Source organism: Pleurodeles waltl, chromosome 5, assembly GCF_031143425.1.
Source record: "Pleurodeles waltl isolate 20211129_DDA chromosome 5, aPleWal1.hap1.20221129, whole genome shotgun sequence".
In the NCBI taxonomy this organism is placed as follows: domain Eukaryota; kingdom Metazoa; phylum Chordata; class Amphibia; order Caudata; family Salamandridae; genus Pleurodeles; species Pleurodeles waltl.
Window position 1 is genome coordinate 1,411,776,333 of NC_090444.1, and position 26,209 is coordinate 1,411,802,541.

Here is a 26,209-nt window from a genome sequence, read left to right on the forward strand (position 1 = left end):
AGAAATCAAGTACTAAGAAACAAAAAAACATGAACCGCAGCGATCTGGTTGCGGTAGACTGGGTCCAATTCGCAAATTCAGGCTGATCATGATGAAGTACATGCCAGACATAGGACTGAGCTTAGTCCACTGACAGAGTACCTTATGGCCTGGGCATCAAGATGTCAAGTCTTTGCATCAAGCTGCTTTGACTAGCATTGTGGAGTTGTCGGCAAAGAGCTGTGATAAGAGGTTCACCGTTGAGATGCATTGCATAGCGGTGAGGCTGATAAAGCTATTGACGAGAGTTCGCGTTTTAAGTTATCAAGGGAGCTGCTGAGGCTGTGAAGACTTGTGCTGCTATGCATCTGCAGAGGACAAGATGTGTCTCACTGGGCCAGTGTCACGTGGAGCTGTGTCAAAGGAGCCACTGGGCTTGCAAGAACGTACACTGTAATGCGTCAATGTCGAGGACGAGATCTGTCGAGCTGGGCCGGTGTCAGCGGCAAGCTACGTTGATATGGAAGAAGCTTCCTATGTCCCTGAGGCTTAAACAGGGGGCCAGCCGACTGACCATTGAAGATTTCCTGGATTTCTAAGTCCACGCAGGCAGGCTGGATTCAGCAGGGCAGTTCACAGCAGCAGAAGCGTCCAGGTGCAGCACAGCAGGAATAGGCAACAAAGCAGTCCTTGGTCAGCAATGCAGGGCTTGGGCAGCAGGGCAGATTTCATAGCTGGGCAGTCTTTCCTAGCAGAGTACACAGGTCCATAAGTGATCTGAAGAGTGGGTCCAAGGTCCCCTTTTAATACCCCTTTTAATACCTTATGACCCTCTGAAGTGGTAGAAGCTTCTGGAGTTTCCCCCTACAGAGTTGTTGGAAATGTTCTGTCTCCCTGCCTTGGTTCCAGTCTGTCCTGTGTGTTTGAGCTGAGCCAGTGCCTATAAGTGCAAGTGTAGCAGGTGAAAGCTCCGCTCAAGTCAAAGATGGCAGATCCTGCCAACACCCAGCCCTCCTTTGTGATACTGTATAGAAGGGATACACAATGGGCAACTACAGCTGGTCATGTGACCCAGGAAACAGGCTACAACCACTAAATGGTTAGGAAAATAAAATGCAAACTTTTTCAAATTGAATATTTTTTGGGAACTGTGACTTATAATCTCACTGTACCATTAAAGAGGATTTAAATGACAATTCCTCAGACACCAAACACGACTCTCCTTCTTGTTCCCAGTCAAGGGTCTTCATTTATTAAATGTAATAAGGTAACCTAATGTTATCCTATAGGAGAGGTAGACCTTGCAAATGTGAAAAACGAATGTGAGAGTTTTTTACTACTAAGATATGTAAAACTTAAAGTAGATGTCCACCTTTTTAAATACAATGCACCCTGCTCTAGGGGCTGTTTAGGGCCTACCCTAGGGGAACTTATAAGTATTCAAAAGAAAGCTTTAGGCCTGCTAAAAGTTTGTTTTGCCAGGTCAAAGTGGCTGTCTAAACCTGCACAGATAAGGTAAAATCGCAGGCCTGAGCCATGTTTAAAAGTCTACATAGGTGGGAGGCACACTTAGTGCTGCAGGCCCACTAGCAGTATTTGATTTACAGGCCCTGAGTACATGTTGTACCATTTTACTACTAGAGATTTACAAGTAAATGAAATGTACCAATTTTTAAGGAGAGAGCACAAGCACTTTAACACTGGTTAGCAGTGGTAAAGTGAGTAGAGTCTTAATGCCAACAAAAGCAAATTCAACAAAGCAGAAGAGGTGAAGGCAAAAGGTTTAGGACCGACCCTTCAGAGAAGGCCAAATGCAATACATTATATATGTACTACCTCCCCAGATTGTGTGTATCTTTGCCCAAGTGTCTCTGTGTTTCCTGTCTCATTGAATTGTTTTGTTAATTGGATTTTATTGCTCTGCATCTCCAAGTAATGCTAGTGCAGTGTACTGATTTGCTGAGACCACTGACACAGCGGTGATGGGTCCCATGTAACTGTGGAAATAGCTGTGATACATTCACTCATACCAAATATATATATGATATGTCTTTTGCTTTACTAGTATATCCAAACAAGGAAGAAGCTGATCATTACCATCACCAACTGATGCTGCTTCTTAGTCCTTATGAGACACGTGGATGTAGACTTTTACCTGTTTAGACTGAATCCCTAAACGCCTATTTAGAGCCCCATTGGAAATTCTTGCCCAGAGCGCCTGTCACTTGATTCAGACCACATTTTAAAATGCAGTGTAATTTATGCACACGTCACCGATACCATACAACACTGGATGGTACGGTCATCACAAATTGAATGTGTTCACTTTTTGAAGGTATTCAATTTGCAACTGGAATAAATTGAAAAACTGAAATTCACCTGGGTTCATACAATTATCTCTTTAAGAATGACTTACAGTTATTAAAGTCTGAATACGATTTTTTTCCAAACACAAGTTCGTGTTTGAATTGGGGGTTAGCTCTGTTTTTACTTGAATGCTGCAGCTACTTTCAGCAATGCAGAATACATATATTTCGTCCACCCCAGAGCTATATAGTAGGCGCAATTTCCCTAGTTATAATGGAAGTTGAAAAGAAGTAAACATAATTTATATCTGACTCACTTGCCCGTAGCATAATCTTGGAAAAGAGTTGGAGCATGCAAGTATGATCTAGGAGACGAAAATGAAGGAGATTTTGGCTTACGGACTTAAGAAAAGTACCTGTCCTGTTTGTGTAATTGTAAATCTGCTCTGTTTGAATCTCTAATTGCTTTAGTCTTTCTGAAGTACTAATTATCACATCTTTCTGCTAAAAATATTTATGTAAACTTTGACTTCTCTTTTCTCTAGGTTGGAATACCTTTTGAGTTGGTCATACAATCGAATAAACCCTCCGTAGAATTAAACTATCAGGTAAGAAGGAAAGAGTGAGCCATCGATTACAGTAAGTTTCCCTGAAGGTATTGACTCCCTTATGATGTTTAAAGCGTTTTACCAACCTTTAGCAACCACAATAGCATCACATATGAATTGAGATGAGTAGCATCACAAACCACTAAGTTGTCTGCTCATCATATACGCAAAGGCCGTGCGCAGCTTGTTTTTACACATAGGTGATTGGGCATCGGTCCTGGCTTGGCCACAGGACGTACAGGTGCGTTTAGGCCCTGTGCCCAACAGCCAGGGGGAAAAGACAGTACACGGGAGGTGCATGTAGTATGTATATGAAGTTAAATATAGATTAAAATATTAAATATGACACACTGGCGATACTTATTGCTAGCTCAAAATTTCCATTCAAAAGCTGTTTTTTTTTTTTGCTATTTACTTTCGCACTGTTTGATGAAAAAAAAAAAAATGTTATTTCACTTGGTTTTGGCTTTCCAGGTTCTGCACAGGTTTGTTTGTAAAAGGGGATGAGATAAAAGGGGGACAATCAAAGATGTGGCATTTCCCTTTCCCTTTTAAAATTCCCATCGGAATCTTTGCTCTCCATTGCAACAAAAATAAATTGGACTTAAAAAAACAAAGGTTAAATTGACGTTGCTAAGTATGGCAATAGGGTGTTAGCATACGTAACAAAAACAGAAATTCACTGAAAAACCCAAAAGTTAAAGTAACATTGTAGTTAGGTTTTGAAATAACACCAGCATGTATGTTTAAAAGTGAAAAAAACTGAAATTTACAGTTCTGTAAGCTAACTATGACTTGCACCACCATTGTGCGCTGCTAATGATCTCACATATTACATAACTCTATTAAAGTTTTTCAAAAACAATAAACAACAAAAAGATCACATCGAGTATCCCCAAAATCTCTGTTAAAGGTTGCAGTTTGGGCAGCATCGAGTAGTACAGGTCTGTAACAGCAAAGGAGGTAGGCAGCAAGAAGTGGGGGGGGGTAGTCAATTAAATCTCACAGCAGGCACCAGCCCACATAGCAACACTAGCACAGCATGTCTCATATTAGTAATCCAGGAAAAAACTCCACATAGTACACCACTGGAGGGGCTGTGTTAGCCAGACAATCACTGCACCACAGTGATAGCACCTGGACCCACATAGTCACCCACGCAATCCTCATAACCACATTATTGCAACCAAGGACCCCATACTTTTCTTAATTTGAAGGGACAACCCCTACTCTCTTACATAACTCTTTCTGCAGCCATATCCAAATCCATACCATCTTTCCATTGACTCGCAGTGGTGACCTCCTGTGCACCCAAGCGTCTAGTTACATCTCCTTTGGCAACTATCAGCCCTAGATTACAGAGCAGGAGTTTAGGCCTAGGGACATCAACCTCTATAGGGATCCCCAGAAATATGTATTTCGGGTCAAGTGGGAAGTCGACCCCCAGCACAACCTGTAGCTCTTGAACAATTGCTGACCAGTAGGTCTGAATGGTGGAGAAGCCCCAAAGTGCATGTAGGAAATCTCCCCAGTCCCCGGCGTATCTCAAGCACTCTGGGGAGGCCGCCCTCCCCATCCTGTGTAGTCTGACATGGTCATAGCATATTCGGTGGAGCACCATGAACTGCACGAGGTGGAGCCAGGACTTGATGGTAACTTCCCTTCGATGCATCAAAGCTGTCACCCAGTCCATGTTTTCAGTCTCCCCGATGTTGGTTACCCATCTCTATCTTAGTGTGCCTAAGGTATCAGGAATATTGTTGTTGATAGTTTTGTGTGTGTAGGATATATCCTTAGTCTTGAGTTCTTCCATAATCAACCGTCCCTCAAGCTATTCAGAGCACGTCCAACCCCTCAGCTAACCAAGCATGTCCGAATTGCATGAATTTCAGGTACTGAGTTTGATGGAGGTGGTACTCCCACCTCAGAGAGGGGAAGGGCCTGAGAGTCCCATCTTCTAGTACTTCACTTAGCTTAACGATGCCAACAGTGTCCCAGAGTCGGAACTCACACAGTTCACTCAGTTCCTTAAGCATTCCCTATCCCACAAAGGTGTTTCCCTGGTAACCTTTGACACCCATCCTACCATCTTAGAAGCTCTGCACTAGAATCTCTGTCACTTGTGCTGCAGGCAATAACCCACTTGATCCGGCACCCCCATAGATATAATGTTGGGGGGATTGTGGCTGGAACCGGGCCCCCTCCTGTGCATATGTTGGGTGGTCAAAGCTCACAAACAACCAATCATTAAATAGGTTTCAAATGTGCCGGCCACTAATAATCCTGGACATCTGGTAGGGAAATACCCCCTGTTATAAGATTTGATGAAGTGTGTGTAATGCCACTCTTGGGTGCCTCACATGCCATACAAACAGCCTCACCTCCCTGTCTATTTTGATGAACATCTCTTTAAGAAGTGTGTAATTAATGCTTTGGAGGCTATACAGTAACTTGGGGAACATAAACATCTTAAAGATGTTAGCTCTCCCCCGAATAGAAAGAGGAAGACATGGGGGACGTCCTATCGCTGACCCCGGCCAGTCAATTGTGAAGTCATTGCAAGATTAGTCGGGTGGATCTAACTGGCTCAAATCCAGATGGATCCCCAGTATCAGTGAGATTATAACTTTGATCAACTGAGTTGCCAGGATTATGCCTAGCACTTTGGCTTCCACATTCAGGAGCAAATTCGGGCGATAGGAGTCGCAACTGGTCCTAGGCTTGCTTTCCTTGGGTACTGCTGTTATAATTGCACGCTGGAGGTCTGGAGGCAGCACACCTTTATCTATCACCTTGTGGAACATGTCCAGGAGATGCGGTCCCAGTAGATCAGTGTACCTCGGAGAGGGTGACATCCTCCTCAAAGTCCATGCAGCCCTCTGCAGAAAATACCAGGTATCTATTGCATCAAGGAAGTCTCGTATCTGAGCAGCCCCCTGCAGGGCAAATGATGCATACAATTCCTAATAGTATCATGCATACTCCTCCACTATTTGGGCATCTTTATCATACGATTCTCTTGAGACAGTTGTAATGGCTCCTACCCAGTGCGCCTCAAGCTCTCGGCTGCCGAGCCACGCCAGGAGCTTACGCACCTTATTGCCTGTATCACAGAGACAGTGGTGAGTGTCTATTTGGCTTCACTGCACCTCCCCCTGAGCTAGGTCCCTATATTTTGTTCATATCACTGCAAGCTGATGGAGAAAATGTGGAGCAGGGTTACTCTATAGCTTTTAGGGAATGCAGTTGGCCCTCAAGTTCTTCAGTCTTCCACCTCTTGCCTGTTCTTACGCACAGGGATGTTCTGCACACTGTCCCGAAGTACCGCTATACAGGCCTCACAGAGAATCAGGGCAGATTCAACTGAGTCCAGGTTCTCTGAAAAGTACAATTCCATATCTATCCTTAGCTCACACGCTACAGCAGCATCTCTCAGGTTCCAGGGATTTAATTTCCACCCGCAGACCCCACTTGCTTCTGTCACCCTATGGATAGTTAGAGTAGAGTATGATCAGTTAGCCCCCTTGCCAGATATTCTGCCTTTTCCACCATCCCCACCTCGCCTGCTGGTGCAAAGACATTGTCCATTTGGGAATCAACCCCATGTGCCCTGTAAAAAAAAGTATCTCCTCACACTTGTGTGAGTGTGACACCTGACATCAAAGAGTCCTGGGGTATCTGCAAAGTGCACCAAGGGCGTGAGTCAAGCTCGGGTTGCCGTCTGCCTAGAGCGGTCTATATCAAGGAACATAGTATCATTAAAGTCACCTCCTAAAATATGTAACGAGGAGGTGGTCTTCAGAAGTGTATCTGCCACCTTATCCAGTGTGGGGACTTGTAACCTTGGGCACTGGTGGACACCTACTAAAGTAATATCAGTCCTACCCTACATTCCATGGACTCCCACATACATGCTATTGGGATCCACCCATGTTTGAGACATCTGAAATAGAGGGGTCTTACGTATCAATACCGCTACTCCCCTGGAGCCAGAGGTAAAAACTGTGTGTGCCAGGGAGACGTAGGCACCCCTACCAAGAAAAGGAGTAATGTGTCCCTCTCAAGTGTGTTTCCTGGTGTAATGCTATGTCTGGTTTAAGCCTACATATATACCGTGTCACAAGCCTCTTCTTGACTTTGTTGCCCAAGCCATTAACATTCCAGGACAGAACCAAAGTGTGTGTCACTCGAGGGCCTATCCAGTGTCATAGATATCACTGTGTCCAGAACCGGATGGAGAATGGCCTATGTGACTGCACTCTAAAATATTGTATGTGTCACTCCTACACTGCCATGTCTTGGAAAGAAGAACAAACCCCAACATACATCCCCTTATACCCCCACAATACCTCCCACCAAGCATTGCAAGCATCAACCCCAGCAAACCAAACTGAACTGCTCACGATCCAAGAACGAGAAGTCTGTCACCAACCCTCCCACAAACACACTCTACAAAGGTAGTGTAAAATTGACTAACTCTACACCATCACACACTGTACACAACACATAGTAAAACATACCCAGTAGCTATCATACAGATGAAATTACGAGAAAAAGAAGAATCTGTTATCATAGGAGCCATCCCCGACCTCGTGGAAGAACTCATAGGAACTGATTATATATAATTTCCCGAACTCCTGGAAAGCCTAAAACATACTAATCAGACAGAATCCTGGTGGACTTAAGCTCCTTTTTCCTCAATAGAAATAGAAAATACTATACCTAGAGAAAAATGAACTAAGTCACAAAAGCGAGAGCAAAAGATAGCCTACTACAGGGAGGACAATGGTAATAATGAACCTAAACCTAATTCCAAGAAGCCGATATTTTTGGTCGCAGGACAATTTCGACAGTCTTAATGAGACGATCCTACTCTAAAGCACGCCTGGCACGCTGCTCTGACCAAAAAGAATCCCATGGTAGATCCGTATTTTCACATCAGCAATGATTTACTGTATTGAGTAATCCCTCAACCAGGGAACAGGAAACCCCAATTGCTAGTTCCAAAAGATTACTGTGACCAGGTACTTAGCCTAGTACATGGGAACATGGGGGAGGGTCATTTAGGAAGAGAGAAGACGGAAGAATATTTAACAAGGGGATTTTATTGGCCTGGGATATATGGCGATATAAGAAAACATTGTCAACAATGTCCCAAATGTCAAATAACTCCTCTATGGATCCCAAGGCTCCCCTCCCTCTGTTACCTATTATAGAGACCCCATTCACAAGGGTGAGTATGGACCTGGTAGGTCCATTGATACCGTCATCTAAAGGTCACCAATATATCCTGGTTCTTGTAGACTACGCAACTAGATATCCGGAGGCCATACCTTTGTCAAGTATGACTACGAAAAGCGTGGCTCAAGCCATGATAGAATTACTTTCCCGAGTCGGATTCCCTAAAGAACTCCTATCCAACCAGGGAACCCTTTTCATGTCCCAGTTAATGTCCGAAATATGTCAGACTCTGGGTGTCCAACAAATATGGACGTCGGTTTACCATCCGCAGACAGATGGCCTTGTAGAATGTTATAATAAAACCATCAAGAATCTCCTGCGGAAAACCATAAACTATTCCAGTAGGAATTGGGATAAAAAATTACCCTTGGTATTGTATGCCATACGTTCACATGTGCAGTCTTCCACTGGACATAGTCCGTTTGAGCTCCTGTTCGGAAGACAACCCTGGACAATATTAGAAATAATGGTGGAGCAGTGGGAGGAAACAGAGCAGGAGATAAGACATACTCACCTATACTAGCGAGTTAAAAGACAACTTACATACAGTATGGGAGGACGTCCATACCCAACTAAAATAGACCCAGACGAGACAGAAAGCTCAGTATGATACTAGAAGTAAGACCCGTGACCTAACTATAGGACAAAAAGTGTTAATACTCCTGCCTACGACTGAGAATAAATTGTTGGCCCATTGGCAGGGATCGTATACCATCCGTGAAAAAGTAACCCCGATAACATATAGGATCGAAATACCTGTAGGATCAGATAAAAGTCAAACATATCACATTAACTTGTTGAAGACGTGGTATGAGAAAGAAGACCCTAATGTAGGTCTCTATGTTACGACCTGTCAAGAGTCAGAAATACCAGTATTCCCTACCAATCCTGAGTCGGAACAAGAAAGCAAGCCCCACTTTGGTACTAACCTTCCTCCTTCCCAACGCCATCAACTAGAAGAGACCCGATGGGTCTATTTGTTTCTGCATAGACTACCGACAGCTGAATTCCCTATCACACTTCGATACCTATCCCATGCCATGCATAGATGATCTTATAGAAAGATTAGGACATGCAAAATACCTAACTACTTTGGATTTAACCAAAGGCTATTGGCAGATTCCACTAGAAGCAGCAGACAAGGAAAAAATAGCCTTTGCAACCTCTTCTGGGTTATATCAGTTCACAGTATTGCCTTTTGGGTTGCATGGGGCTCCAGCAACCTTTCAGAGATTAATCAATATTGTGCTGCGGCCTTATCAAGACTGTGCAGCAGCATAACTAGAAGATATTGTAATATACAGTAAGACATGGGAGGAACATTTAAATGACTTGTCAGATATACTAAAAGCCCTTTAACAGGCTGGATTAACTGCTATCCCAACCAAATGTAAAATAGCTCAGAATACAATCAATTATTTAAGTTATGTAATAGAAAATGGAACAATCAAACCACAGATAGAGAAAGTGGAAACCATCACGCAAATACCAGTCCCAAAGAACAAAAAAGATGTAAGAGCCTTCCTGGGTATGGTTGGTTATTATTGGCGATTTAGTCCACACTTTTCTGACATAGCCGCTCCTCTTACGGCTCTGTTGGAGAAGAGACATCCATATCAAATAACACTTTTTACCGAACTAGAGAAGCAACAGTTCTTCCAGCTAAAGTCCTTACTAACCACCGAGTCGATCTTACATTTCCTGGATTTTCACAAATCATTTCAATTACAAATCAATGCTTCCGACCAGGGATAAGGAGCAGTGCTATCCCAAGAAGGAGACGACGGCCAATATCATCCAATCGTATATATCAGTAGAAAACTTCTACCTAGAGAAAAATATTACCCTACAGTGGAAAAAGAATGTCTTGCGATAAAATGGGCAATCAAATCTCTTCGATACTCCCTCCTAGGAAGTTCATTTGCCCTCCTTACGGACCACGCCCCACTGACTTGGCTATCTAAACAAACACAAGGATACTAATTCCCAAGTACTCAGATGGTTATCATTACAACCTTTTTTTATTTCAGGTACAACATTCCCCAGGATCCCTTTTCTCCAATGCTGACTTTCTGTCTAGATATCATACCAACGAGTGGCTCCAACAGCCACTCTCAAGGGGGAGTGAATGTGATGAAGCGCAAGGATCCAGGCCGGACTGGAGGTACCCTGGGGGTACTTCTTAGCATACCGGCGTAGAGGTCAAACCTCTACGTCATGCCGACTCTTGGGAGCAAGGGGCGGCACCCCAACAAACAGGAAGATGCTGGCAAGGAAACAGGTTTGTGAAGGACGCAGAAGGGGAGGAGGAGAGCAGAGATGTGGAAAAGGGAAAAGACAGCGACACGGAAGCGGAGGAGGAGAGCAGAGATGCAGAAAAGGGAAAAAACTGCGACACAGAAGCGGAGGAGGAGAGCAGAGACTTGAAGGAGCAGAACTAAGGCAGCGAGAGAGAGATGACCACAATGGAGGACATTGGCGTCGGACGTCAAGGAATACCACATTGGAAATCGCATCAAAACGACTGAGGGAGAGACTCCGCAAAGGAGCCGGCCACATTCCAGGAGGAACGTGGCCTCACCAGGTACGGGGACCAAACTGGGGAGGGAAGGTTAACAGGGGCACCAAAAGTGGGGAGCACTATTTTTCTGTATCTGTACTAAAAAGACCCATGAAAAATCACTGACAAAAACTAAGGTAAGGCACTGGGTGAAAGGAACCACAGTACTAAATAAAAAAAAAGAAAAGGTTAAAGAAAAAGAAGGTATATTAAAAGGCAGTGAGATAGAGAGCAAGGGCGTCAGAAAGGCAATAGTGAATAGCCATCTGGATACTAACAGAATCACGGGAAGAAAAGGCACAGGAGAAACAAGGAAAAAGACAGAAACAAGGGAAAAGAAAAGCCAGACACGAAAGAATAATACCTACAATATAGCTAAACATACCTTTCTAAAATGGGCTTCTTGTTTTTCTCTCCCTCTCCTGGTGGACGATCTCCTGGATCCCTGAGGCGCCGACCTGTAACTGCTAAGAAAAGACGATAAGGAACAGGAAAGAAGAAAAAGAAGAATACAGTCTACAGACATACAAAAGTAGTAGAGAGAGATTAAAAAAAAAGAAAAAGGAAGAGACAATTATTGGAGAAAAGAAATAAAGAGTAAATCTGTAAACCCCAAAACTCCGTATTGACGTATCCATTTGTACTTACCTGTCACACCTGCCCTATGAGCTTTTAAGGCCCACATTACGGGTGACTTGTATGAATTAAAAAGGAAGTCCTGGCAAAAGGTTTAGTTTACCAGGTTGCAGTGGCAGTTTAAAACTGCAGGCTACAGAGGCAGGCCTGAGACATGTTTTACAAGGCTATGCTAGTGGGTGTCAAAATGAGTGATGCAGGACTACTAGCCCACTTGCAGCATTTAATGTGCAGGCCCTGGGTATGTGTAGTACTGTTTACTAGGGACCTACAAGTAAATTAAATGTGCCAGTCAGGTATAGGCCAAATTTACCTATGTTTTCGGGAGAGAGCACAAGCATTTTAACATTGGTTAGCAGCGGTAAAGTGCCCGACGTCCTACTGCCAACAAATCTCTAATTCAGAAAACTGGAAGGGTGAAGGCAAAATGTTTGTGGGAATAACATCCAAGGATGATGAGTCTAACAACCCTCAATCACTTATTAACTTGTAACATATGTGTTTTCACAATCAATATGTCAGGCCTATTGCATTTGCCTTAACTTTTTATAATATACCGATCAGATCTATGGCATCAGAAATATTTTCCTAGTGAATCAATCATACCTCTAGCTGTTGTCATTGGCCTGTCACCATAGTCAACTCAGACCTATCATGTTGATTAAAAGCTTTCCAACAGGTATACCGTAATAAATCACACATGCATACAGAACACAGTTGTCAAAGCAATATAAAATAACTTGTAGGAAAGCCTAGTAAGGTTTACCATAGTACAAATTATCTCTCCCCCATGGTTTGGTCGGTTGGGCCACCAACACCAAAACCCTTCTCTGCTAAGGTAATCTGTGAGATTTCATGTAGCAAAATACCTGCCTAAAAGCTTTAGCACAGTGTAATAACAATTTGCCATTAAAAGCCTCTTGCCTTTAACACGCGTTCTTCACAGTAAGCAAGGTCTACTTGCTTTGTTATAATATTCCTTATAAACAGATCACAGCTAAGGAATCTGACATAATTTTTCACAGTGAACCGATAAAATGTCTAATCTTTAAGAATGGCTTGACACTGTATACAACACTAGGCTACTGAAGTGGGCATAAACTAGCAACCATCATGCATACTATGTAAAATTATAAATATGTTAAAATTTACAGATGGCATAACAATATGCAACCCCTCTCAATGGGACCTGACAAGAATCAGAACTTTGAAATTCTGCTCCCTGGGTTTGTCAGAATGGGTGACCAACACCAAAAACCCCTGCCTGCTGAGGTAACCCGTGAGATTACATGTAACCATATATATTTCCACAACCCTCAACATGACAATCTACTGTGACAGTCTTTTGTATTTAGCATATGCTTTTCCTAATAAATAGGCCTGCCCAAAGGTCTTTGAAATAATTGTTCATAATGCCCAGACCAGCACTGTAGCATCTAGCAAAACATTTTCCTAAGCCAATTGGTGTTATCGTTGGCTTGTCACCATAACCAACTTAGTCCTTCTGTATTGAGTGTAGGCTTTCCCACAAAGCAACCATCAGGCATACAGTCATAAAATTGCAATTGGAAGAGCAAAAGTCTCTCAGTGCTAAATGTTTATACCCATGGCTTATCAGACAGGGTAACCAACACCAAAACCCTAGCCTTCTAAGGTAATCTCTGAGATTAGGCTTTTGAGCAAGAATAACTATACACCTTTAAATTCCTATTGACTTTAACATATGCTTTTTACAATCAAAATGCCAGGCCTACTGCCCTTACCATAACTTTTCATAATAAGCAGTCAGGCCTATTGTCTTTATCATAGGCATGTTTTACATAATCAAATCAAGCCCACTATACTTAGCGAAAGTTTTCTACAAGGCAACCATCCGGCAAACAGTGATAAAAGTACAAATGTACACAAAATGACAGTTGGCAAAGCAAAATAGTATCTCTCCAGAGAGAGCCTAAACTGGATTATTGTAGTGCATTTCTTCTATCCCAAGTGTTTTTTGAGTGAATCACCAACACCAAAACACCTGTCTAATACTGTATTCTGTGAAATTCTGTGTAACAAATGTCCTGCCTGTGAGCTTTAACAGAGTTTAATAACCATTCATCCTTAAAAGCCTATTGCTGTTAACACAGGCTTTTTGTAGGGAATAGGTCAGGCCAACTGGCAGTGTTATAATGTTTTATAATAAACAGGTCAAACCTATGAAATCTGCCTTAACGTTTCCAAATTACAAACGTACAAGAAATTAAACTTAGTACATTGGATCCAAATATTATCAATTGCAAGCAAATCATCAATTTAACAAATGTTTCTTATTGTAGTAACTGAAACAGTCAAATCTATCAAATTGTAAAAATGTTGATATGTCAACCCGTGAATAATGATTTACAGAAAAAACGGGTCTTCGTTAAAACCAAAATTATGGATGCTGCCTACCAATGGTGTATTGCTTTAACTGCATATAGACAACATAATCATCCTCTGTTTATTTTGCTTCCTACTGGTAGGGAGTAATGCACTGAAAACAGTGGTACATATAGACCAAATATGGTCCCCTTTATCAAAGCATGGAATCTGTGCCAGTACTTCCCCAAAATACTCCTGCCCTTGCATATCCAGAAATGTTCAATAGAGCTGAATGTATTCGAACTGTTCTCAAACTCCAGTGTAGGTTTGTGAACCTTACGAGTATCATGGGCTATAGTAGAATGCACTTGCAGGGTTTGTGAAGCCAGTTCCAATTCTACAAATGTGATGTGGGATCTAAAAAGAATTAAACAAGCCTTGCTGCTTGGTTTTCATACCCCAAGGCAGAGTTCAGGAACCTATGAGCCTTATTGTAGGTCTAAGACTCCATGTTAAATGACTTTTATATGTATCTCTTTGGGGTCCCATACCTGGGGATCAGGTGTTAGTTTCATTACCCCCTTATGACTTATTCAGCTTTATTGGTTTTTTTTGGATGAGAGGACCAAGGCCATTATTCTGTAATGAGACCTTCAACACATTTCTCTCTAATTATCAAGATATCTGCAACTTGCTCACCCTTTTAAACCTCCAACACATTTTTGTAACACTAATTGCTCAAAAACTACTCAACAGATATATACACCAAACCAACCTATGACACTTCTTTCAGTAAAATTTTACTTGCATGGTAAGTTTAGTGTAATTCCATTAAGTTGTTTTTTTGTTAATAGAAGATAGCGGATCAGCAGATAATCCTGTGAGAGTTAAAATGGGAAATGGGAAATGTCAAACATATATACATTCACTTAAAAAATCAAAGGTTACAGGGACATTATAGTTAGGTTCTGAATTTACTTCCACATAACCATAGAAATTTAGCAGTTATAGTTAGATTAATTTCAAGTATCTATAACTCAAACCCTAAGGTACTTTAACTTACGTCACACCATGCACAGTTTTTTCTTCCAATAATTTGATTGGTATGTTTAATTGATATTTATATTGACGTTATAAATGTTGTCATGAGTGCTGTAATATCTGGGATAATTAGCAGTGCATGGTGAGGGCACGAGTTATAGTTAGCTTAGGGCACGAGTTATAGTTACTTGAAAGGACTCTAGCTATCACTGCTGAATTTCTAAGGTTTTGTGCGAGTAAATTCAGAACCTAACTATAACGTCCCTGTAACCTTTGTTTTTTCAGTGAATTTGTTTTTTTTTTAACGTAAAGAAAGTTTCCTTACTATATGTTAATCCAGCCACTGCTGCACACAGCCTTCAGCCATGCACATCGGGGGATGGCCGCAGGGCCTGGCCTGCAGCAAGTCCCTGTGGCCAACTCCCACTAACCACCCAACCCTGTGCTGAGCACAGCCTTAGGCCCTGTGCAGTGGGAGTTTGCCACACGGCCTGTCTCGCTGGGTGTGAGAGTGTCCGTCTGGGTGTAAGAGTGGGTGTGAGAAGGTTTATGTGGATGTGAGAGTGGTTGTTAGAGTGTCTGGGTATGAGAGTTGGTTTAAGAGGGTGTTTCTGGATGTGAGTGTGTCTCTGTGAGTGGGTGTGTGAGTCTCTGAGTTTGTGTGTGAGAGTCGTAGTGGGTCTGTTAGTGGTTGCATGAGTGTCTGAGTGGGTCTGGGAGTGGGTGCATGAGCCTCTGAGTGGGTCTGTGAGTAGGTGTGTGAGTCTCTCAGTGCATCTGTGAGTGTGTGCATGATTCTTTGGGGGGGATCAATGTATGTGGGTGCATGAGTCTTTCAGTGGGTTTATGAGTGGGTGCATGAGTCTCTAAGTGTGTCTGTGAGTGGGTGTGCAAGTGTGTAAATGGGTCTGTGAGTGAGTGCGTGCATCTCCGAGTGGGTCTCTGAGTGGTGCATGAGTGTCTGAGTGGGTGTATAAGTGTCTTTGGGTCTGTGACTTTGTGTGTTAGGGTCTAAGTGGGTCTGTGAGTAGATGCATGAGTGTCTTAGTGGGTGCGTGAGGGTCTGAGTGGGTCTATGAATAGATGCCTCAGTGTCTGATTGGGTCTGTGACTGGGTGCGTGAGGGTCTGAGTGAGTCTGTGTTGGTGTGTGAGTGTCTAAGTGGGTCTGTGAGTGGATGCATGAGTATCTGAGTGGGTCTGTGAATGGGTGTGTGAGTGTCTGAGTGGGTCTATGAGTAAGTACATGAGAGTCTAAACTCAATCTCTCAGTCCATCTGTGAGTGTGCATGATTCTTTGGGGGGATCCATGTATGTGGATGCATGAGTCTTTCAGTGGGTGCATGAGTCTCTAAGTGTGTCTGTGAGTGGGTGTGCAAGTGTATAAGTGGGTCTGTGAGTGGGTGCGTGCATCTCTGAGTGGATCTGTGAGTGGTGCATGAGTGTCTGAGTAGGTGTATAAGTGTCTGTGGGTCTGTGACTTCGTGTGTTAGGGTCTAAGTGGGTCTGTGAGTAGATGCATGAGTGTCTTAGTGGGTGCGTGAGGGTCTGAGTGGGTCTATGAATAGATGCCTCAGTGTCTGATTGGGTCTGTGACTGGGTGCGTGAGGGTCTGAGTGAGTCTGTGTTGCTGTGTGAGTGTCTAAGTGGGTCTGTGAGTGGATGCATGAGTATCTGAGTGGGTCTGTGAATGGGTGTGTGAGTGTCTGAGTGGGTCTATGAGTAAGTACATGAGAGTCTAAATGGGTCTGTGTGTGGGTGCGTGAGGGTCTGACTGGGTATGTGAATGGGTGCTTGAGTGTCTGAGTGCTACTACGAGTGAATTAATTAGTGTATGAATGACTGTGAATGGTTTTTGTTGTCACTGGTATTCGTGAATTCATCGCAACATTACACAGGGAGGCCGCGCTGAGCATTGCAACGTATCTGTGAATATCGCACGGTGCGAATTTTTTTTCATAAGGCCATGATTTCACCCTAAAAGACTCCTATATCACATCCCTGTGGTCAGGGCACCTCCACCCTGACCCCTTATACCATTTTTCCTTTTATTTTTCAGCCCCAGGGACCGCGTCCTATTACCTTAAATGGCAGTCACAACTTTCTGGCCAGGTTGCAGCCAGCCAATCACAGCATTTCTAATATTGTGCGCATTCGCGACTACTCCACAATAACTGTGAAAATGTCATGATGGATCTGCAGCCCTAGATATACACATGTATTTCCCCTTTAATATCTCAAAAACTCCTGAACAGGTTTACACTAAATATCCAAATACGTAATGTGCATACCGAAACCTACCTTTCTGCCAAATTTGAAGTAATTCTGTCCAAAAGTTCTAGCTGTAGTCGTGTTCAAAACTTCTATGGGAATTAACATGGGAAACGCATGTTTTTTACCTCCCCTTTCTCCCAGCCCCCACATGGCGGATCACCCTGAAACTTTCCATGCACAAGAAGAATCACTGGCACTTTTTTCAAAACATTTGTGAAGGTTCATCAAATGACGCTAAAGATATAGACAAATCAAAAACACTTTTTTTTCTATGGAAACATGGTCCTAACTATAACTACCTATTGGCCACCCCAAGTAGGTAATTGAAGTGAAGTATCCATAAGAAAGGAGAGGCAGACCATGGTCCAAATAATGAAGTTTATTCCAACACAGAGGCCCCATCCAACACGTCCAAATGCCAGCTCCTCACAACTCCTCTCATCTCATCACCTTCCCTCATAACATTCCATTCCAGCCCTAGGATTCTACTCTTACTATTCTAAGTTCTTACAATATATATACATACCTCAGACCTCCCCCTCTACAAACAAAAAGAAAGAGAAGAGAGAAGAAAAAAAAAGAAAAAAACTTAACAAAATGAATACAAGAATACTACATAATTTGTTACATTAGCAGAAATTTTCACAGTACAAATTAATCCCACATGTTTTTACATTTGAGTACCACCACACGATTTAGATTCCACATCTTGGCATCTTCCGTTCTTACTGCATTGTTGAACATTTCACCACCCTTACAGGTGTGGCTTTTTCTGTACATTCGAACAGTAGAGAACCAAGAAGTAATATGTGTTTCACACAGATCCGTCTTATGTTGAATATCTTCTTTTATTTCGAAAACTCAATTCCATTCATGCTTCCGAACAGTTCTTCATTACAGTTGTTCGTACTTGACAGACTTATTACAGTTGTTTGTACTTGACAGCCAACACGTATTTCATCACAAAGTGACTTTATCAAGCATGTAAGGTATAGAGATGAACACATGTGTATGAACCTAATATACACAAAAAATGCACTGACTAAGAGATCAGGTGCCTGCCCAGTGAGAAACATGGCATGCTACACCAAAAGTGATATGAAGTGTATATATAGATGGTGTGATATGTGCACCCAGCAAATGTGCAAATATTTAATCTAGGAAATGAAGCTTATGTGAAGCTGAATGCGGATAGCTAGATGTAAGGATAGAAAACACTTTAAGGGTCTTATTTAAGAAAAGATGAGAGAAGAAAAATCATAACATCCACCATTATTGTCTTTGGAGCGCTTAGTCCCCATGATAAATATTAGAGATATTTTAAAAAAATATTTAGAATATATTATTAACCAACCAGTGTTCCAAAAACGTCCAATACATCATATAATCGCATCTGTAGCTAAGCTCCACAGTTTACTCATATCGTGAGTAATGGCAATGTGTTTCCATAAGCGAGTTTCAGTAGAGTAATCTGAATAAGTAATGCTTTAAAAATTCACATCCTCAGAGGTGTTTTCAGAAATGAGCAGGTCAGACCATGATAAGACCAATATTCTGTGGGTATAAATAACAAAATGCAGGATACGCTAACAATGAGAAAACCCTGGCGAGTTGGCCGTAGTTAATTAGGTAATGGCCTATTAAGAATAGTTCAGTCTACGAGAATAGTATAAAACTACCCGTTGAATCACATGATGGTGGTGTAGAAAAAAACAACCAAAATCATTTGTCTAGTGCTCGTAACTAGAGTCCTGACGCTACTGAGTAACAATAAGAAAAAGTGAAATGTGAGTAGTGGTAAAAAAAAAAAAACATGCCCACCGATGCCGACTGACTTATGGGCGCATGCATAATCAAAAATGAAACCAACTGGTCTGCCTATAGTTGTCCCTATTTGTTAAAGAATCGTAAGACTGATCTGTCTACTGTTCGAATGTACAGAGTGCTTCGGTTGTGATGTGTAAATATATATATATATATATATATATATATATATATATATATATTTGTTTCTATGATTGAACAATGCAGTTTAAGATCAGCAATTTTCAAAGTCAATTCTGTTGAAGGTGTGGGGTACTACTTTGTTCCCAGAACAGAGACGGAAACATGTCTTTTTGTTTTCACTTTCAGGGCATCATGAGTTACGTTGCTTTCATTTTCCTGTGTTATTTCATTGAGAAAACACTTATTCCTTTTACTTCTGTTTTTTAATTCCTTAAATAAAAAAATTGTTAGATATTGTTTGTGTTTCTATGCTGTGATTAACAAAAGTTAAGTTATTAAACTCTCCCATACCATCGGTTTTCTTTATAAAACAGTGTGTATTCATGTTTTCCCTGTTTGCCAAAATGAAAATGTTTGCACATTGCAAAATATATGATAATTGGTTGTCTTCATACAGTATTGTAGAATTCGATCATTTTTAGGCTACTAGCAATTCAAATCCATAGAAAACACATTTTCAAGACCAGACTGTTTTTATAGATTGAGACTTTTCAGTTTCTTAGAAAATTAATACCTATTGCATTGAATGTAATTTCACTCACCATCTGATGTAATTGCTAACCATAAGATTGTCATGGATTGTGGGATACAGTGGGCATCCTTGGAAATATAGATTGTAGGTGCACCATAGCATTTCAAACGGGAAGGCACAATTTTACACAGACTTTAATCAAAATTGTTTTGTTTTTTAATTGTAATAGTACTTAGACAATAAGTACATTTGTTTTGAAAGCATTCCTGTTTTTTGTTTGCAGGTTGTATCTAGAGGACAGATTGTAGCTGTTGGCAAGAATAATTTGTCTGCCTTTACTTTGACTCCTGAATCTTCATGGACACCTGTGGCTTTGCTCATTGTTTACTACATTCAAGATGATGGAGAAGTTGTTAATGATGTAATGTCTTTACCTATCCAACCTGTCTTTGAAAACAAGGTGATATTTTTTATAACACTTTAAATAAGTTTTTAATTGTGACATTATTCATGTTCAGTGTTATACAGCATTTAAAAGAAGGCATTTGGAGAGATAGCGTAATCTCCAGGTCTCTATAATGTGCTTTTGAAAGTGTGTGCCAAAGTCTATTGGCAAAGTTGCAGAGCTAGTCCCAGAAGGCATCATTCTAAGCCCAAACCTTGCCACAGGACTAAATGTTGAGTGTGTATGAGCAAATTGCTTCTGCTCCATTGGGCTGGAATTGTAATTATTTGTAAAGAAATACAAAAAAATCTATATGCATTTGAAATTATATGTAATGTATTCAGACTGTTCTGACCCGTTCATCAACAATCACCCCCTCTACTGTTTTATGAAACCATTCTGACATCTTTTCTCTAGGGTGTCATCCTTTCCCTATATTCTTGTCTCACAGACAAGATTTATGTATGATTTAATAAAATTATATACACAAAATCAGAATTTGAAACATATTGGTCATTAATTCAAAATACATTTTGATAATCTCAAACTGGTATTGGTTCACAAGTTGCCCAATTCCGCTAATAAATATAATTCAGACACCTGCTAATAGCTGTGATATAATTTACATTTTAGGCTTCCTTTTGATTGGACTCTTTCGATTTTCAGGTATCGTTATCTTGGAGTAGAGCTGTAGCAAGACCTTCTGAAAAAGTTTCTCTTAACATGATTGCATCTGAATCGAACTCTTTAATTGGTCTGTCGGTGGCAGACAAAAGTGTGAAACTCCTGGGATACCAGAATGATATAACAACAAGTAATGTAAGTTGATCTTTCTCCTTTATTGTTGGTACCCAAACCTCTTTTTAAAAAACAAAAACACAAAAAAAAAACATAAGGGACATAATCACGGATCTGCTAAATTTGATGAATAAGAACTAATTTTGTAGTCATTTATTTTAATAGTAACTGAGTTAGTCAGACTAGTGGACCAAGACATTTGAGAAACTATTCTCACCCACATTTGAACACATATAAGTGTTTAGATTTAAAATCAGTCAATAAATTTGTGACGTAGTCAAGATTATTCATTTCACAATAATGCTAACATTTTAATATACTTGATCAGTTGTGCCAGTGTTTCAAATTTTCTTTTGAATAAATCATCCTGAAAAATATACTACTTTTTGGAAATGTATTTTGTGACAAAGTTTGTCACACAAACTGAAGGTGCATGATTTTGTGCACACTAGTAATGTCACACTTACAAATATGTGTGCCATTTTATGTTGCATCATTGCTTTTCAATCTGTAATATCAATTTTACTTTGTAAAATTCTAACTTTCCACATCCTGTAAATTTGTCTCATTTCCTATTATACATTTTCAGAATGGTAATTTCTATGAAGACACATTGATAACTCAAATGAAAAAGGTATCTCTCCTGTTGTAAACTGAGATTAAGCTCTAATAAAGATAACAACCATTCACAAAGCCAATAGGTCTCTCCTTTTGGACCTATGGCTTTTTTAGTGTTTTTTTAGTGATGCTGTGTAGTATGCTAAAGAAGAAATAAAATAAATCCTATGACGAAGCAGCCTAGGTCATTTTGGAGGAACGAGCACCATACATGCACTTGGCTAAAAAATGAGGCGGGATCTTTCTTTTGAAACTGGACTTACTGATACGAGTTGGATCGGTAAGTAAAAAAAAAATCTAACATACAGTTTTTTAAAAAGAAAAATTGGGTGGGGGAGCAACACAGGGAGCGGGAGCAACACAGGAGACTGTGGGGGTGGAAGCAACATGGGAAGTACGGGTGGGGTGAAGCAACAATGATGAGAGGGTGGAGAAAGCAACACAGATGATGCAGGTGGGACGGCAGAAAATAAAATCAAGCAAACGAGTAAGAGAGAGAGCAACTTGAGGGAGAAACTCATGGGTGACAAAGCAACACAGGGGAGAAGTACAGAAGGGCAGTGCCTCACGGAGTGGGCTGGGAGAGAAGCACACGATCCAAAGAGAGCAACATAGAGGGGTAGATGCACACTAGAGAAAGCTTGAAAACACTTGCACTCTTATTGAGTGCTTAAGCTGAAAGAAAACAGTAGTTCCCTAAAAGTGAGTAGTGGAAGGGCACAAGTACATTTGGAATACTTTAGGAGAAGGACAGACACAAGATGGATAGGACAAGTCATCGAATAGGAAGCAAACAAATGAGAGTAAAGTCAATCAATGGTAAGCAATGTGTGGGCTGCTAGTCCCTCTTTGCTCTTGGGAAGCCCACAATTTGTATTTCTCTTTTAGCTGCACTGTCTGGTAGGCTTGACCTAAAAATGTGGTGTGTGGAAGTAAAAGCAGGTGTACGGTGAGAAAGAGCAGTACCTAAAGCAAAAAAAAGAAAATAAATAAATTAGTTAAAATTCTCAAACTCTCCTAGAAAAGAAAGACAGAAACTCATTGTTCGATATTCAAACATGAATTTGAGTTTTATTTTGCATTCATTGAAATTTCTTGGGCACAAATTTAAGAGCATTGGTGTACTGATTGTGCTTTTCAAAAATGGCCAATAAATTGCAGAGAGCACAACAACATCTATTGCTGTCATACAGATGAAACCAAATGCTGCCACCTGCTGCTTTCTGCAGTAATTTGAGCCTTACTAATATGGAAATACAGCTTTTGAAAAACTGAAAGACAACTAATTTGCGATTATCACATCTTTATGGGTTGCTACTGCAGTTATCATCTTTTGAAGGATATTTCACATATGTTGTAAAAAAAAAACTTTATGTATTTCTTCATTGTAGGTGATTCAGGAACTTAAAGACATCAGTGACCCCTTTCAGGGTTTGATCAGTAATTCTCTTGAAGTTTTTGAGGTATGGTGCTTGGTTTCTTGCTTAAATCCAACTTGTGTTTTTTTTCTAATTGTGGATTGATTTTTTCTGTTCAGTTATTTTATTCAAATAATAATGTTACAGAAAGATGTCACTGAGCTCCTAAAAACTTCAAAAAAATAGCATGAATATGTGTGTCTTCTTTCCTTGGTTTTCTACAGTGGCAACACATGTATCAAGATCATCTTAATAGTATTAATGAATTTCATTAGCTCTGCTCACAAAAATAGAGCTTTACTTTCCCTGAGAAATGGACTTTGGTGTACATATGACATAGACCATCATTACTGTAGTATCTAACAATAAGGTGGCTGCTTCCTATCTTTGCCACCTTCATACCTTCCAACTCTTCTTGAAGGTTTTAATCTTGACTGCCCAACCCCGGCATTTAGGCAGAATTTGCTATAATGATGAGGTCTCCTGCAAGCCATCGTTCCATTTGATCTGCTTGTCTTCTGACAATGGTAATTGTGGTGGTCATTACAACCTCGGCGGTCTTTTTGCAAGACTGCCGAGGGACCGGTGTTTGGAAGACCGCCAGTGATGGCGGTTTGCCGCTCGGCCTATTATGACCGTTGGCAGCTCTCCATCCTTTTACGGACGGAGAGCCGCCAACATCCATACTGGCGGGAGGCGGGGAAGTGGAGGTTGCTCCACCTGCACCGCCACGCCAACAGAACACCGCCCAGCGAATCACGTCCTGTGATTCGCTGTGGCGGTGTTCTGTTGGCGGTGTGGTGTCGGCAGAGCTGCCCCATGGCTCCCGTCCCCTCCCGGAGGATTGACCGAACAGGTAAGTCGATCGTTCATTAGGGGAGGAGGTGAGGGGTGTTGTGTGTTGTGTGTTGTGTGGGTGCGGGTGCATGGGGGTGTGCGTCTGTGTATGTAGAGGGGGTGTGTGAGTGCGTGTATGCTTGCGGGGGTGTTGCATGTTTTGGGAATGAGTGCGTGTATGTCTGTGGGTATGTCTGTATGGATGTGTGCGTGTATGTTTGTATGTGGGTGTGCGTGTCTGACTGTGCATGTGGATGTAGGCATGTATGTCGGTGTGTGTGTGTGTTGGTGGTGCCTGCGTGCGTGCAGTGCGTGTGTGAGTTTCTGTGATGTTGGCGGTCGGGGTGGGGAAGAGGGCCCTGCCACCTTTGGGGGTGGCAGGGGTGGTGGGGGGTGTAGGGGATGGAGTTGGGGTGGGGGTGGGTGGTGGGGAGACCCCTATCAGTGCCAGGGAAGGAATTCCCTGGCACTGATAGTGCTTACCGCCATGGATTTCATGGCGGTTCCAACCGCAGGAAATCCACGGCGGTAAGCCGGGACAAAAATATCGCCGGTGGTATAGTGATGGCCGCCGGGCTGGAGACCCAGGTCTCCAGCCCGGCGGGCAGAACAGAGAACCAGCAGGAGACCATGGCGGTAATTGCCATGGTCATAATACAAAAAAAAAGACAGCCAGCCTGTTGGCGGTCTTACGCCGCTTCTCCGCCTTCCGCCAGGGTCATAATTACCCCCTATATCTGTATGGATGAATGACCTATGAGCACACACCGACGAAGATCCAGATATGGAGTAGAGATGAGAAAGGAAATCATTGTCATATGAATACTTGATAATTAAAAAATATTCACATCACATTAATTAGTGTGCTTGGTTTAAGAGTAGAAAGAAGAAACTATTTAGACTTACTTTATCACAATACACCCAGTTCAGATTATTTTGCACATTTAAGTGAATCTGACATAGGTGTGCAAAAATTGGTTTGCTACAACTCCTTTGATAACGTTCCACAGGATCAGGTCTGCAGAGATTTTAATCCTAGTTTGGTTTTAAAAAAATCTGCATGGTAGCCCTTTTCCAAATTTGGAAGGTTACGTTAGAGCAGGAAAGGGGTATGTTGGTTGGAAGGAAACGGACATGCAAGAAGCTTACATCAGCTACAAACATGTAAGTTTCACTTTATTCACAAACATTTTGTGTGTCTGCAGCCATCCTAAAAAAACACATTTAAATCTGCTCCAAGAAAATGTTGTCATTTGTTCCTCCTTTGTGAAAAGTAAAGTTTTCCTGTGGAGAACAAAAATTGTGTGTACACTTATTCTGAGTCTACCACGTTAACTGCTGTGAATTGATCACTCGAAAAACAATTCGACGAAGTATGGAAGAGGAGGAGAAGTACAGATGGTGTACATTTTCACAGGTGCTCCTAGGGAAATTTGGAAATCCTGCAGAAGTCGGATTTTCTAAAACAAAAAATTATTGGAATAAACCTAGGATTGGAGATTTCCTACTTTTTATTTGGTGTCATTTTGCAGCAGAACATTTTGATCAGTGTGGAAATATATTCTTTCCAAACATATAGCCTTATACATATTGGGGGTGATTCTAATCCTGGCGGGCGGCGGAGGCCGCCCGCCAGAATTCCGCCCCCATAATACCGCTCCGCGGTCAGAAGACCTTCGAGGGTATTATGAGTTTTTCCCTGGGCTGGCGGGCGGTCTCCAAAAGACCGCCCGCCAGCCCAGGGAAAAACTCCCTTCCCACGAGGATGCCGGCTCGTAATCGAGCCGGCGGTGTGGGAAGGTGCGACGGGTGCAGTAGCACCCGTCGCGTATTTCAGTGTCTGCAAGGCAGACACTGAAATACCTTGCGGGGCCCTCTTACGGGGGCCCCTGCCGTGCCCATGCCATTGGCATGGGCACGGCAGGGGCCCCCAGGGGCCCCGCGACCCCCCCTACCGCCATCCTGTTCATGGCGGCTTTCCCGCCATGAACAGGATGGCGGTAGGGGGGGTCAGAATCCCCCATGGCGGCGCAGCAAGCTGCGCCGCCATGGGGGATTCTGAGGGCAGCGGTAAACCGGCGGGAGACCGCCGGTTTACCCTTTCTGACCGCGGCCAAAGCGCCGCGGTCAGAATGCCCTGCGGGGCACCGCCGGCCTGTCGGCGGTGCTCCCGCCGACCCTCGCCCCGGCGGTCAAAGACCGCCGGGGTTAGAATCAGGGCCATTGTCTTGGAGTAATCATTTTTTCATGGATTGCTCAGGGTAAACTAGTACACCATAGTACCTATCACCTGAGGTTCTCTATGCTTTGAAGGAGCTTTTGTTTTGTCAGAATAATAATTATCCAGGCAAATGTAACATGCAAATCTCAAACCTCCTCACACCTTCCCCTTAAGGTGACTTGTAAACTGCCCATCCAACATATATTCTTATATACCTTCATTTCACATATATATATAAGCAAGGATGACACTGTGTCAACCCTATGCTTAAAGACTTTGCTGTACAAATGGCGAAAGACGTTGTCCCTATATAGCTCGGTGTGGATAGCACTGTGTTGATCCTATGCCTAAAAACTTTGCTAGATAAACACATTTGAGGTGAGCAAATCTAGAGTGTCGCTGG

At 42.1% G+C, this 26,209-nt stretch overlaps 1 protein-coding gene across 1 annotated transcript in view; it reads left to right on the forward strand.

Annotated features, from left to right (window-relative positions):
* The window catches only part of LOC138296505 (CD109 antigen-like), a 775,136-nt gene that overhangs the window by 321,008 nt on the left and 427,919 nt on the right, over positions 1-26,209 (forward strand). The window contains exons 13-16 of the mRNA XM_069235676.1: positions 2,831-2,893; positions 19,753-19,929; positions 20,581-20,733; positions 22,722-22,793. Coding sequence (XP_069091777.1) covers positions 2,831-2,893; positions 19,753-19,929; positions 20,581-20,733; positions 22,722-22,793 — 465 coding nt within the window. The remainder of the gene's footprint in view (positions 1-2,830; positions 2,894-19,752; positions 19,930-20,580; positions 20,734-22,721; positions 22,794-26,209) is intronic.